Source organism: Ascaphus truei, chromosome 5 (assembly GCF_040206685.1).
Source record: "Ascaphus truei isolate aAscTru1 chromosome 5, aAscTru1.hap1, whole genome shotgun sequence".
Classification (NCBI taxonomy): Eukaryota; Metazoa; Chordata; class Amphibia; order Anura; family Ascaphidae; genus Ascaphus; species Ascaphus truei.
In genome coordinates, this window is record NC_134487.1 from 64,126,288 (window position 1) to 64,142,769 (window position 16,482).

At 42.6% G+C, this 16,482-nt stretch overlaps 1 protein-coding gene across 2 annotated transcripts in view; it reads right to left on the reverse strand.

Annotated features, from left to right (window-relative positions):
• Positions 1–16,482, reverse strand: part of KCND2 (potassium voltage-gated channel subfamily D member 2) — a 388,447-nt gene that overhangs the window by 2,368 nt on the left and 369,597 nt on the right. For both annotated transcript variants that reach the window (XM_075599948.1, XM_075599949.1), the window contains one exon: positions 3,019–3,269. In XM_075599948.1, the coding sequence (XP_075456063.1) occupies positions 3,019–3,269 (251 nt within the window). The remainder of the gene's footprint in view (positions 1–3,018; positions 3,270–16,482) is intronic.

Genomic DNA, 16,482 nt, shown 5'->3' on the forward strand with positions numbered 1-16,482 from the left:
ATACATAAAAAAAAGCAGCAAGCACTCCAATGTAGATATCCAGAAAGGCCTGGTGCTAGTCCCATAAATAATGTAAAGAGTACGTTACCATCCAGCGGGGCAGCAGAACAGCAAAGAGAGACAGCACTCAGAGGTAAGTCAGCAAAACAATGTATTGAAACAGACACAAAAATGCAACGTTTCGATCCACAGAGGGATCTTCTTCCTGGGGGTGTGCACTTACCTCTGAGTGCTGTCTCTCTTTGTTTTTCTGCTGCCCTGCTGGATGGTAACGTACTCTATATATATATACACATATAAATGTATCCCTCAGGGGATTGTCACATGCTGCAGCTTAGCCAATAGGGCGGCTGCAATTAGATAGATAGGAGTATAGCAGCTTCAGAGGCTGCAGTTTACATGTTGCTAGGCAACCAGTGATGCTTTGAGATGAAGGCAGTTTGGAAGAGTGACAGTTGAAGCTGGGAGCTGGGTAAGTGAGGGTACAGGGGAGCAGTAGCCCCTTGCACTAGGCTAGTCACCCCCCATAAGCCCCAGATAACTATTATCCTTGCCCCACCTTGTGGTTACTTCAGGGACATGCCTTAAGTAAGGAGATCTGCCCCTTTAGCTGTTTGATTAGCCCAAGGAACCACTCATCAGCGCGCAGCCTGATCACTGGGTCTGGGCTCAGACCCCCTCTAGATAGAGACTATCTTCATGGAGGACCCCGCCACGCAGTGACTGCAGCCTGCAGGCTGGAGACGGACCAGCCCCAAGGTATAGACGGTACGGTGTACGGTGATATTATCCATGCCGGAATTCACCCCACGCGTAGGCGGATGGCACGTCGGATCAGGCGGATCCAATTCTGTTATCTTGCTTTACCCGGGTGCCTGAGCCCCGGGCAGGTACCTATAGTAGTGCACGAACACTCCACGGGATAGCACTATCTCCAACAAATTGGGTGGGCTTGGACATAAGGGACATCAGGGAATTGGTGCCCAGCACCCAGGTACTTTGGGGGGCATCTGGGTTGATGTGTGGGGTGGTGAACTTCTATACGTATGGTTATATGCATATTACTGTGTGGTAAAGAGTACCAAGGTTATTAGTTATAGTAAAACGGTTGCTAGCATATACTGTGTGCGTGCATTATTATTATTATTGTTCCTGTAAGAGGACCATCCCACCCTGTTGGGAACCCTTACAGGTGTAGGCGCTGTATCCGAATAATCAGGTAACCCCAGGCTCCCAGCGGCGGAGGTTCAGGCCTTCTGTGAGCCTATCAGGTAACGCACCACACATGGTAACACAAGTGTATTTCCACATATGGTCCCCATCTGCGATTGGGGGGGAGGGGGCAAACTGTGTTACTATATATATATATATATATATATATATATATACATATATACTGTATATATATATATATATATATATATATATATATATATATTATATATATACAGTATATATGTATATATATATATATAGTAACACAGTTTGCCCCCCCCCCAATCGCAGATATATATATATATATATATACTCTGTTACCCCCCCCTCTAAAGGTTACTAGAAGGCTGGAGTGAATCGGCCGCACCCTGTGTTTCAATAGGACCATGATGTCATGGAGAGTATATTAGAAAAGGGTTAGGTTCTAGAAGGTAAGGATCCCTGAGGTCAAGAGGAGAGGAGCCTCAGGACAGTAGATAACTAGTGTTTATAAAGGGACAGTACCCTTTAAAGCTGCAGTTCAGTCAATATCCTGCATGTGTGGTTTTTTTAATAAATCAGTTCTTTAGTAAGAAAAAATACTTTTAGCATTTTCTGTTTTTAAAAAAACAACTTTGAAAGACCAATTTTCTTGTATTCTATTTTAACAGCCATTTGCTAAGGCACTGCCCCTTCATGTCCTGTCACAAGCCCTGGCACACCCCTTTGTCAGCCCTGCCCTCCCTCTAGCACATGTCAGTGCAGGAGTGCTCATGAATATTCATGAGCTTCCACTGAGAGACAGAAGCAGAAGAAAAACAGATCCCTTCACTAATTATGTCACCAAATTTCACCTATCAATACATGGAGAACGAATTGACTGCCAGCTATACAGTTCTTTAGGTAATTAGAGATTGCACACATAAAACTATTGAAGTAAAAAAATAAATTTAAAAAAAAAAAAGAAAAAAGACTGAATTGCAGCTTTAAGTTAGGATCCCCAAAAGAATGAATGGAGTCCAGAGTAGTTAAGAAAAAGGAATACAGCACGCCACAGAGGGCCTCAGGAAAGAGGCCTCCCGGGTGCTGGCGGATCAGCTCTAACTGCGGATCTGCACTTATATTCTTCATCAGTCTCTTTGGAAGTGGAAATTCCCAAACAGACCATAGGTACTGAGTCACGTGATAAAGACCCACAAGGATTCCCGTAAGGGCCTAGAGTAATAGGATCAATACAAATTATGATCCCAAAGCAACAAGGGGGGCTGGGTCCCATATCTATGTAGAGCAACTAAGTCAATGTATCTCCATTCCAGTGTTAAGAGTTGGGCATTGATGGAATAACCATATTCATGTATGTCTGATATAAAATACAGTGCAACATTGTCAAAATGTGTATGAGCGTTCTCTGTGCTTGGGGACAAGAATAAATGACAGTTGTACTACAAATGTTCAAAGCACCCATTTTCTTACATCATATATATATATATATATATATATATATATATATATATATATATATATATATATATATATATATATATATATATACATACACACACACACTACACAGGTATCTCTGTGTGTAAAAGTATAGCAATGTACAGTAGTATATGGATAGATGTGTGTGTGTGTGTGTGTGTGTATATACACACATATATCCACACATACATAGAGACACACATATAAGTATTATGGGGCTAGTATATATTTTATAAAAGAAAGGAGACCATTTTCCAGATTAAAAACACAAGTAAATGTACAAAATATAACAAGAAGTAAATGTAATGTTATCAGACTATTTGTTCGGTTTGAATATCGTACCTGTTGAATAAAGAAGCTCTTTCCATACATTGGATCTGGATAGTGCTGAGTTCCTGAAGGCTCCCATGGTGGCTGCACGTTGTAACATTAGCGTTTGGAATCCGTACATTCTTTTTATTCCGTCGAGAGCAGCAGAAACTGCTAACATTGCGGTTTGATGCGACAGAGGGACTATGGTTTGTTGATTTATGTATTGTAGACACTCCTGTGCAGTTGTCTTCATATACTTGTCCGTCGACAAACTCATGATTCTGTAAAACGTACGTATAAACGTAAGTATAATTTACAATTTACATGGCCAAAGGACTTAACGTGGAATTGTTAAGATACAAAATCACATCCCAAAAAATTGCTTAATAAATGAATATGATAGAATGTAGACCAGATGTCTGTCACATACATATCTATGTAATTGTGTGAAAGGGTTAATCACAAACTGGCCAACCAGTTCATCTCTCACATCCCTGCATGGCACTAAAATGTGCATGCACACCGGGCCGCCAACGGGGGGAGAGCCGGGACAACTTGTCCAAGATCCAGCTGCTGCAGTGCCTCTGTTGGCTGCCGGGACCCAGCTCTCCCCGCTGTGTTCCAGCCTTCATTAAACCCCAGCCCTGTGTGCACACCGGACATTGGGCCCACCCGGACGTCGGGCACAGCATTCACATCCGCCCTGCACCAGAAGCCTTCCCCCAAGGTAAGTGTGTGTGTACGCTCACTGTGGAGTCCAGTGTCTCTAGGTGAAGAGTGGAGAGCGGATTGGGGGTTAATGAGGGGAGGGGGGAGTCATTAATGAGGGAAAAGTGTGGGTGGGGGGTTAATAGTGGGGGGGTTAATGAGTGTGAGGAGGGGAAGGGGAGGTTAATGAGTGTGAGGAGGATCAGGGGGGGTAATGAGTGTGAGGAGGGGAAGGGGGGAATTGATTGAGAGGGGATTGAGTGTAAGGAGGGGAGTGGGATTGAGTGAGGAGAGGGGGAAGAGTGAGAGGGGGAAAGAAATACATGGGGGAGGGAGAGGATGAGAGAGGGTGTGTGAAAAGGGGGAGAGAAATAGAGGGGGGTTAGAGAATGAGGAGGTGTGTGAGAAGGGAGAAGAGTAAGAGAAGGAGAGGGGGGGTCTCGCAAGGTTGCCGACACAGGGGGCCCCAATGGAAACTCCAGTCAGCTGACAGCGGCCCTGTATGCTCAATTCCAAAGCTGTCACGCAACACCCCAATTACGCTGCCACTACGAGGATTCATTTATGGCCTTCTGTTTGGGAGACCCTGATTCCCCAAAAGATTATACAAATTCAACAAAATACCAATTTAGAATACATAATGGTAAAACATGTTTGTAAATGAGGATAATCCCTTTTCCGGTATACAGGTTAAATTAGAGCTCAAATATAGTAGTTATCCAATTTTATAATTAATATGACGAGAAAAATTGCAGTGGTTCTCAAAAAAAATTACAAAATGACACAGTAAATAGGATCAGATAGTGTAAAAAAAACAATTGCGCTGCTGTGAAGAGCGTCTCCACTGACTGGGAGCCAGTTGCCCATGGGTCATAAGGAGGCAATGAGAGACACACACACTGTGCACCGCAAATATGAGTCTACTTCTGAGGTTCAGACCTGAGTCTTATACTCACTTTTTCTGTGATCTGCAAGATCAAGGCCTCAAGGCGTGTTTGTCACTTTCCCCTAGCTATGCACAGTTTTATCTTGGAATAAATTAGAGCTTAATACACTACGCTCTGTTAAATCAAGGAACATACTGCAACATGCCATTACCTAAAACCGGAATGGATGCTTTGTTCCCTGAGTTAACATGGTATCCACAAAGCTATTCATATGCAAAAACAATGTCAGTACGAATATCTCATTAGAATATGCTTAAAGCGGTAACACGTGAAAAATACTATATGTTTTTTTTTTTTTTTAAATAAATCAGTTCTGTAGTATTAGATAATACTGTCTGCATTTTGTTAACTCCTAATGCCACTTATAATGATTTGTTTTTTTATGTACTGATCATCCTTTGGTTGCTACAGCAACCATTTAGAAAGTCACATCCACTTCCTCTTTTGAAACAGGCTCGTTTATACACGGCAACAAAGTATCAGAAACAGATTTGTTGCTGTGTTCCAAACAGCAGACTGCCTATTGCACTGGAAGCTGTAACAATAATGTGTAACACTTAGAAATACAATGTTACATATCAGTTGAATTTCACAGAATGCAGCGCAAAGTTAGAACGCAACCATTTCGTTTAAAGATTTATAACAGGAGCACCAAACGATTGCCAGCTTAGGTAAGAATGTAGAATTATACTGTATATGGTCACATGTTTACATATACAAATAATAAGAAAAAAATGGGGAATGCTTTAACATCATGTTTTTATAGAATAATGTTGCATTATCTTCCGACATACCCTGAAATAGGTCTTTAGCTAGACTGGAGAGGGATAGGAGAGGAAAATAGTGCTGGTCAAAGAAAGCTATATTATTGAAATCATGCCTGACTGTGACGTTATACCCATCCAGAAACGTAAATGCCCCATTTTAAGGTCTGGAAGGGAGTAACGGCAAGTTCAGCTATTTCCTACTGTAATAAAGCAACGTTAACTGGCGTTATCCTTAACATACTTTAGTAGATATGCAAATGAGGCATTGTCATAACATTGCCTATCATTATCACTAACGTCCATTAGAGTTAACACTGCTCTTTACAAGAGAAAACATGACTTAACACTATGCTATTGTCCTTTGAGGATACAGCGTTACTGTTAATTACATTGCCCTTATGATATACCGGGAGGTTCTAAGTCATAGATACTTGCTCATTTTACAGGGAGTTACAGAGCTAACCGCTCCAATGGAAACAAATGGAGTTCCCTCCACATCTGGCATCCGGACCTGGTGCGGTTATGTAATCACTCAAGGAGCAATTACAAGACCGGAAATACCGGACCCCTGGCACTGTAACGGTTACAGGTGCATCTAGGCCTAAGAGAAGCAATTTAAAACATTGGTTCTTAACAATACTTTAGTGTATTAATTCGACACTAGAATGCAACTTGAAGAGACATTATATGAAGCAATAGAAAGCATTATTCATAAGATGCATAAACCAGGTGACATTTCCAAATAGGTATTTGGGTTTGTCATTTTAAAAATCTACATGCGCAGTCAAATACAGGGTTTAGTTGGCAAGATTGAAGAGCGTACACAGTATTTTCTGGGTTTTTCAAACCCATTAACTTTGTATTTAGTGTTCTTATTTTAGGATGTAAATGTTTAGATTGATAATATTCCTAACATGCTGAGGTGATAACGCCGCCTCACTGTCTTTATACTATTTTACAGATTGCAGTTAGGACATGAACATTTATTTCAGCAGTAAAAAACAGAGATAAAACATGAGCACATGTGCACCTTTTCCCCACTATAAAAAATGCAACAGAAATACATGAAGCTATTATTAAGTGATTTCCTAGTGTAACCATATAGTTCCTATGCCGTAGCTTTTAAAGTTGGTCGTATAATGCAGTAGCTTAAATAACATGTACATATTATTGGAAGCTAAAGTAAGATCATAACACCTTCTTTTTAGTTATTAGTATTCATTGGCATTAGGCTCCACTGTTTTCAAAGCACGTAAGCAAATGCCTACCAAAAATATTATTTAAATTTTACAACTCTTCGTTTTAAAACTGATAATCCTGCTGAATCTACGCCTCATTTAAATCCACGTAATGGCTGAAAATACATTTCTCGTTGATGCTTTGGAGAAATACATCTGCTCTACGTCAGTGCTCCAATACACGGAAATACTGGGCCTGGAACAAGGGCTGCCTTTAGTGTGCTGTTGTGTACCGAAAAAAGTGTTATTCAGCTGTGAACAGATTGCCATCAACTGTGACAAGTGCCATCAGGCGTAATTACAGAGGAGTGGCAAGAAAAATGGCAAACGTCTGTAAAATGTGAATTGGTTTCAAACACATTGAATTATTGCAATGGCAGCATTCAGATGTGGCAGAGGTTAATGCACCCATTGGTGCGCTATAACAAAAGTGGTAACGGAGGCATTAACGTCTACACCTGTAAGTGCACACACCTTACAATGCAAATATCTAGTATCTTTTTAGATTGTTCGGGATAATTAAGTTGGTGTTTTTGCTTTTCCAATTTCAGGGTCCACATATCAAAGCAGTTTTGGCGATACAGTAAATCGACAGTAATGTTCCCTTGGTATCAATGTGAAAGCAGCAATACAGCTTTCATTTATTGTTTTTTTTTTTTTTTTTAAATTACAGGATCGAAGCAGGGGTCTTCTGAGCTGAACTGTGTTAATTTCAGCTCTGCGGACCTCCTGCGTCCAGAGACACTTACCTCCATGGGGGGTGTCGGTTTCTATGCAGCCAGGGAACTGTGTGCCTAACGAAATGGCGGCATTTAAATATATCGCGTCACGTGGGCCAATAGGAAGTCGTGACGCCATCCGATGTGGCGTCCTAACAGTAACAGTGCCGGTATCACCACAGAGATATCGGCACTGTTACAGAGGTAAGTATCTCTGTATTGCTGCTTTAATGGGTTAAATTTTTGTGATAAGTTTAAAAAAAAAATCATACAAATGTAAATGTTTATATCACTTTGTAAACTTTCCATACTTTTAAAACAGTATACAGTAAGTTAGTCACAGCTCATTGCAGCAATAGGGAAAAGCAATCCTAGTATATTTATACACACGGAATAGTAATGTGCTTTTCTGCAGCAGGGAGGGCTTGGCTAGAACTGCTACTCCCCTACACAACACATGAAGGCTTTAGGCTGCCAGTTATGAATAATGGTGAATGTCAATACTAAAAGGTATCATTTGTTCATATACAAAATATCATTACTTTTGTATTTATTGTATCACTTTTTTTTTTAGAAAGGTTATATTACTGTACTCTTTCACTATATCACCATCAGTCTCATCTCAGTTGAAGCTCTATTGCTTTCTTTTTTCAATTGGAATACGACAGTTGTCTACATAATGTGTAGTTGTTTGTTTTCACATCTCGCAGATATTATTACCCTGTGCTTGTTCTAAGCGACCTTGAATGCTAAAATTGTGCAAAACAAAGGACAACACAGAGATAATCCATCTGGATTATTCATTTTAAATGTTCGTATGGAACGTGCTTTGCTGACTGGCAATTCAATAGTCGATTGTAAAATGCCAATTAAATAGCAAAGTTTAGTACTAATAATTCTGGATGCATTCAGTTTCCAATTATATGTCATGAAAAAAAAAAAAAAACATTCTCTGCTAATGTCCAAAAATCTAAATTCTGCAGAACTACCTCTGAGCAAATACAGCTTACTGTGAAAAGTGGGCAAATCTTTTGCAAACTTCACACGTTGTGGATATTTATGTTGGCGAAAGAAATACAACTTTACCAAACACAACCAACTGTAAATATCTAATTCACAGACTACAGTATGTTGATACAAATGTTCACAATTTGGTCAAAAAGTTACGAAATACTGGTAAGTGCCACAATTTGCTAGAAACAAAAACGAGAAGTATACATTTTTTGACCATTTTTTGTGTTTAACCTTTTAGCTGCCAAGGGTAGTTGACACCTGCGTGGCCAAGCACATTTTCATAATTTTTCTATGCATTATTTAGCCATAGTTTCTGTGAGAGACATTCTACGTACCCATGAAAACTATATTTTGTTGTTTTCTGCACAAGTTGAGCTTTCCATTGACATACTGTGTGACCAAGATACTGTATGTCAAAAATGGAAGAAATTAAAGTTCTACTTATTTTCTTTCTATTGTATTAGATTTCTCTATAATCATTTCATTACAATTAATACTAAATGTATCTCACCTAAATACACTGGTACCAGGTATGCATTAGTACAGGGCAGCACAAACTTTTGGAGCTGTGTCCCCCTGTCTGCTCCCCCTCGCTCTTGCGCCCCCCTACCTTGTTTGGCAGCATCAATTTACCCCGTTGCCAAGGAGACAAAAGTGTCACTCCGCATTACACCACGGCGTCATGGCGACGCGTCACAGCAACTCTTCTGAATCCTGGTAAGTGAGTTGCAAAGGCCTTGCAATCCCCAGGCATGTAATTTAAATGCCTCGGGGAAGAGCGCAGGGCCTCTGTAACAGCCTGCACCCCCCAAAAAAAATTCCGTGCCCCCCACTTTGCGCACTGCTGCATTAGTACACAAAGTTTTATTTGGCCAATATGAGACCCAGAATTAGGAACACGTGAATATTTCATGGATGAATGTAAAAGGTGCACCCCATCATTGGCAAGGCAAAACTACTACCTTGCATACACTTACACCCTTCAACTTATACAAAGGGCTAGATTTATTTACTCATGAAATATTTTACCAGGAAATAATACATTGAGAGTTACTTCTCGTTGTTAAGTATGTCCTGAGCACAGACTTATAATGACAATAAGTCGTTACATGTTATATTTACAAACATTTCATGGACAGCTGAGGACAATATATGTTATAGGCGTATTTAACAGACAATTAACAGCTACAGACAACATTAAAATGTGAGACAGCTGAAGTCTTGAAAGAACTTATAATGGTGGTGGCTTTGAGAGTCTCTGGTAGATTGTTCCAGACGTGAGGTGCACGGTAACAGGAGGAGCGACCGGATTCTTTATTGAACCTTGGGGACCGTGAACAGTCTTTTGGAGTCGGATCTCAGGTGCTAAGTGCTGCGTGTGGAAGAGGTGAGGAGATTCTTCAGATAGCTGAGTAGCTTGCCCAGAAAGTATTTGAAGGCAAGACAGGAAAATATACTTTGTGCCTTAATTCAAGAGATAGCCAATCCACAAAGCTCAGTTAAATCATGGCTCATAATGTGACGTTACCCAAAAGAGGAATGGATGTTGCGTACCCTGAGGTTAATGTGTATCCTTAAAAGCTAGTTATATGCAAAAACAATGGCCATTCTACATCTTATTAGCAAAGGCATAATGTCACATTTGTAATGATGCTTGTCTCAAGACAGGAAGCATCCCTGCAGGGCTGCAGTAGGATAATAAACCACCGACCTCGACTGAGAGAAAGAGTCCTGAATTAAGTAGAGAGTAGTCGGGGTCACAGACAGTGGTCAAGGCAGGTGACAGAGGTGCAAGGCCGGGGTCACAGGCAGAGATTAAGGCTCAGTGTAAAAAAACAGGAACGCTGGAACAAAACTGAAAACATGCTCTGGCAACTTCCTGGAGGAAGTCCTGCCTTTTATAGGCAGGATGCCAGTAATCAAGATGGCCACTGGTGCTTCAGTGTGGGTGGAAGTGAGAAAAGGATTGCCAGGAAACAAGATGGCTGCAACGGCTACGTAAGGGAAAATTCCAACAAAAACTCTGAACCGGAATCCTTACAGTACCATTCCTTCTAGGATCGAACTCTGGACGATCCACTGTGGGCTTGCAGGGAAACAGCCACAAGAAGTTCTCACTAAGGCGGGTGTGAAGCTTGCATGGTTGTGGTGAATATCGGCAATTGCTGGAGGGAGTCAGCCTTTCCTACCTCAGTGGGGTTCATGTCTGACCAGAGTATTATATAATGATGCTCGTCTCATGACAAGAAGTGACCTGCAGGGCTGAGGTAGGATATTAAAGAACTGAACTGTGAGACAGAGTCCTGAATTGAGTATAGAGTAGTCAAGTCACAGGCTGGGATCAAGGCAGGTGAAAATGGAGGAAGGTCGGGGTCACAAGCAGTGGTCAAGGCAGGCAGCAGAGATCAAGGTTGGGTGTAAAGCAGGGGCACAGCTATAGCCCTGGGGCCTGCACTCTTGGGGGCCCAATCTCCCCTCCACCCATCAGAGGCCCTGCTGACCATCTCTCTCTCTTTTCCGCTAGATAGAGGCAGGTGGGGGGGGGGAGACGGTACACGGCAGCGGGCCGCCACAGTTAAGCAGAGGAGCAGCTGGCAGAGGAGTTAGGAGTTACACAGAGGCAGAGCAGGACAGCTGGGGAGGAGCGTGTCCCAGTGGGCCGACCCATAAGTCTTTCTTACTTCCAGTGTCTATGCTGCTACAGCGTACTCCTCCCTGGCTGTCTTGCTCTGCCTCCGTGCAACTCCTAACTCCTCTGCTGGCTGCTCCTCTGCTAAACTCTGGGGGCCTGCCTCCACCGCGTACCATCATCTCCCCCAGCCTGCCTCTAACTCAACCCTGTAGACATGGAGGAGGAGGAGGAGGGGGAGAAAACTGAGGGGATAGAACTGAGTATCAATGATGAGGTGGGATGATCCTCCAATTTAAATCGAGGCAAATATTTCTCCTGAATCTATGGAATATGTTCACTTATAATGGGGACCTGAAAGAAATGTTGCCCGGGGGCCCGCACCTGTCTAGCTATGCCACTGTTGTAAACATACAGGAATGCTGGAGTCTAACTGTAACAAAATTGAACCCATGCTTTGGAAACTTCCTGGAGGAAGTCCAGCTTTTTAATAGACAGGACGCAAGTAATCAAGATGGTCACTGTTGCCTAGTGTGGGCGGAAGTGAGAAAAGGATTGCCAGGAAACAAGGTCCTTAAAGCTTCAGTGTGGGTTGAAGTGAGGAAAAGATTGCCAAGAAACAACAAGATCCTCAAAGCTTCAGTGTGGGTGGAAGTGAGGAAAGGATTGCCAGAAAACAAGATGGCAATCCCTGCACTCATGGCTATTGTCCCGCACCCACAGTCACTCCTCCTACAGTCACTCCTAATGTGGCCAAGCACTGCCATCTACAGTACAGCACTTAATCCCTCACCTGCTGTCTCTGTAAGTCTTCCATCATACCACTTAGATTGTTAGCTCTTCAGTGCAAGGATTTCCTTTCCTATTGTCTGATTTTGCTGCACTTATTGTATTATTATAATTCCTTGTACTGTATTCTTTGTGGAGAACTGAGTACACTTTTGGCACTATAAAAATAAAGACATACAACACAGTGCTACAAGAGATGAGGACATAATAGTAAAAAGACAGCTACCCTGGCGGGCTCAATCATGACAGGTACACATCCCACAGCTGCATCTCTACAGCAAGGCTACAGCAATTCTTCATTCATACAGCCAGGGCAAAGATCATAACGCAGACTGCAGGTATGCTGCCACTTCTAGGATATGACTGCACCAGCAGCCTGAGACTGCAAGAGCAAACATCAGCCATTCTAATACTGACCAACAACAGGACATCGGCTCGTGCCACCCAAGACCTATTATCCTTCATAACTCACTCAGGTACAGACTGCACATTTAGTATAATGTTTATAGATTTGCAAGTACTGCATTATGGCAGAACTCAGGCCTCGAGAGAACATTACTCAGTCTAATGAGATTTCTGATGCTGAGGCTCCAACACAACCTCAACAGACGCAAGAAAGCACTGAGAGGCATGAGCATCATGAAAAATTAGAAAGGGCATGGAAGAAGACTAAACATTACATGTTCAAAATTGCAAACACTGCAAATCATGAGCAGCTGATCGAACAGACTATAAACCAGTTGAAGGCTAGCTATAGATGATACCATTTACAGTCAGAGATACATTTCAGTTTCTTGACAAGATTTAATGTAGAAGAAGACTTGCAGGAACGAGACATGCAGAAAGTAATTGATCTGGAATGTGATAGCCATGTATGAAACACTATAACAGAAGCTGAGATTCAGAGAATTGATCGCTTACTGGAAACTGGACCTCAGTTCTCCAGCTCATCCAGACATACAGTGAGGTCTGCAAGGATAGCAGAAGCTGCACGTGCGCAAGCCTCTTACAGTAGGAAAGAAGCAGATATGAAACTAGAAATAGTCTGTATCGAAGAAGAGGAGCAGAAGACTGCTACGACCGCCAACGTTGCTATTGCACTTAGGAAGGACAATTTAGAGGCAAAAGAAAATGGTTGCAGCTGAGGCCCAGGCTGAAGTTCTTGAAGCAGCTTCAGGAAAACATGGTGGGGTGAACCGGAGCAGGTATGTAATTGCAGAAGATCATGCCCAACGTAACAGAGGCTAGTGTTTATACTAAGCCATACCAGCATGTACGGTAGCTTAACATATCTAACTGATGGGGACTTCCGGTGATGTCAACCGGGACGGACATGTAGGAGAGGAGCTCCGTGGACCCTCAGCCATAAATTGATCTTAAAGCACCTTCCCCCCAGAGGATTTCCCGTGAAAACGACCTAAAAGGACAGCTAAACCTGTCAGCATGTCTAACAAACTAAAGAAACCGTCAGCTCAGTCGGTTACAAAGTATTTTTTTGCCGCAGCAGCGCGGGTCGGGTGCGACCCCTGCGAGTCAAGATGGTGCCGGTACACGCGCCCCCACTTCAGGGGCAGATGGCCGGGACCAGCCCGATATAAGCCCGGAGAAGGACGGGGGGGTCACTCGCATGTACCTGGAAGAGCTAATGACTAATATGCATGCAAAGCTCCATCAATCCCTGCAGAGTGATCTAAAGGCATTGGCGGAGGAACTGAAGGGAGAAATTTCAGGCTTATCCCAGCGGACTATATAATACACAAAGAACAAGTCGCTTCACCAAACAAACAGCCACAAAATACAAATACAAACTACCTGGTGCAAGGGAGGAAAGAACAGCATGAACACACAAATAATCAACAAGGATTATATAAAGCCCCCAGTAGTTGCACTCTAGGTAGATGACACTATAGGTAAAAGTGTCATCTAATCGGAGGCCACAAAATAGCCTATTCCCTTAGTAGGGTCAGCCGCAAAAGGTCACACTCAAAAAATAAAAAAGTTTTAATAAACAGGATAAAAACCGACGAAACACCATAAAAATGCATAGAGATGCATGGAATAAAATCCCCAAATGTGTGGAGGTGAGATAAAGGCAATGTATATAATATATCTAAAGCCTATGTCACTCAGACCAAAAGTGCTAGAGCTGTCCACTCCTAAGCAGTCTCACACCAGCTATGTGTGAGGCTGTATGGCAATCAATGTGCAAAATACACAGCAACAGAGAAATGCTTATCACTGTAAATAGACACACTGTATAATCTCCGTGAGGTAGTATACAACCTGATACCGGGTGTCCTGCGTGTATTGCGTGAACAGCTGCAGCCCTGGAAGGTATCCGGAGCTGATCACGCCTCCAAACACAGACCACGTGAACGTCAACGTGATGACGTCATACGTACCCCGACGTACGTTTCACGTGTCACAGCGCGCTTTCTCAAGGGGGAGGAGTAGATCGTGTTATTTGGCATGACCTAATATACCCTCCCTGGGAGGGGAGGGGCGGACAAATTGCCTAAAGTCATCGTAGAAAGCAATTACAAAATAGGGATACAAATAGACCCTAAAAAACTAAACACACAAATAAAGGAATCGGGAGGGGGGAGAAGGGGGAGGGGGGTGGTGGGCTGAAGAAGGGGAGGATAATAATAATAAAGGCACAGGTGAAGCTGACATACAACATTAATGTACCAAAAAATAAATAAGTGTGGTACATAAAAAGGAGCTTACATGATTGTAAAAGATTGCAAAAAAAAATATTTATGCAAAAAATGGCACACATCAGGGAGATGCTGAAATGTATATAGTAGATGTAGGAGTGAACTATCCTGACGGATCCGCCTAAAGAGTCAAAACGGAACCTACTAAGCTGGAATTAAATAGTAGGTCCTATATACCGGGATCCCTCTACCCAAAATAAAAGAAAAGATGAAAAAATGAATCCTTCATTCAGGCCATGCGGTGCAAGGGTATTTAACAAATATATCCACCTGCATTCACATTGGCGTAATTTAATGTCCCAGTTGCCTAGGTGGGGGTTTCCTTTTAAACTGCTGGTTAACCACAATGGTAAAATCATCTCGATCAGGCACCCTGAAGAATCTGAGAGACTTGTCCGCACTCTAGGACTGGCTCCCCTGCCAACTCAAGAGCAAGAACACCGAGAGCCCCGAAGACGCGCCCACACAAAAGGCCCCAACCAGGGTGTCAAGGAGACTGGCGAGCCAAAGTGCCCCATGTGAGTAAAACATATCGAACTGATGATGAAGAAATAACATGCTAAAACCATGCAGCCTCCACATGAAGTAAACACCACTTCTCCCAACGGAAACCAGTCCAATGTATGCTATGCCACATATGCAAATCGCCAATATAGTGATCCACATGCTCGCTTGAATACAGATGCACCCACATCAAGCTCACAATCCTAGCACACATACACTGAGAAATTCACTTCTTCATGCTCATATGCCATCAACACACATTCATTAGGCTCAAGACACAACTGGTGATAGAAACAAAGGGTGAACTGCACTCTAATAATCGTGAATATGTGCTTAAATAGTGAATATTCAGTGGTATATAATTTAAATATAAACCTGTTACTTTAAGTGTGAGGGTATGCTGCTGGATTCGTGGAATGGCTCCACAGAACAAGGCTAAAGAAATAACGACAAAAGAAACAGCGCAAAAAACCTCATAGTGTAGTATGTAAAAAATTATATTGTGATAAAACAGTATTGCACGTACATCAGTTTAAAATTTACTAGCAGTACATGTATATGGACATGTTACCAATCAGCAACAGATGGTGGGTAACGGTCACCGGATGGAGTCTCTTCTCCTCTCACGTCTCCCTTGGATACTCTCTGCACCGCTCAGACCGCCTTGATGGAAGGCAGCAGCCCCACGGCATGGACACAGCAACCCGATGGACTTCAGCTGTCCCGCGGCGTACTCACGGCAGCTATTGCGGGGAAGCAGGCTATCTCTCACTGGCTTTCAGGTGTCTTTTTGGTTGGAGTGCTTATGCACATCACAGAGCACTTAGTGCACTGTTGTGGTCATTGCAAAAGGGCACCAACTGCATAGCACTTATTTTTGTTTTCATTACGGTTTTGCACATGGCTTGTCACCGTCTCTCTGTGATAGAAAATGACATGGGCGATTAGGCTTCTGTCCAGAATTCTAATGGAGGATTGCATTAAAGATCCTGAAAATCTTCTTGGTTCACCGGCTGAAGAAATTCAGGAATAGGAACAGGATTTGTCTGATTTCGGGCGGACAGTTGAAAGTAGGAGCACCCAAATCACTATGGTAGTTTGAGCACAGGGAACACTGGCTCTCAATTAAAAGGAAAAAAAAATCTGTCGTTCGAGCAGCTTCTTAGTCTTTTCGCAAATATTGAGTGTAGGGTCTCCAAGACTGCACTTGATCCTCAGCTTAGCCGAGAACACAGACAGAAAGGAGCCCGGGTATTGTATTCTAGCACCCTAGGTTTTGTCAGCCATGGGGGTCCATTTTGCTGCACCTTTGGGTTGTGATGTTAGTCTCCATCACCTGCAAGAAATATTTTTGCACAGACTTTTAAGTTTTTTGCACTGAGCACCTCACCTGGCCTTCTGGTTGACAGGTAGCTGAATATCTTTGTACCTGCCTGGCCTTTTGGCCGGGGTGCACTCG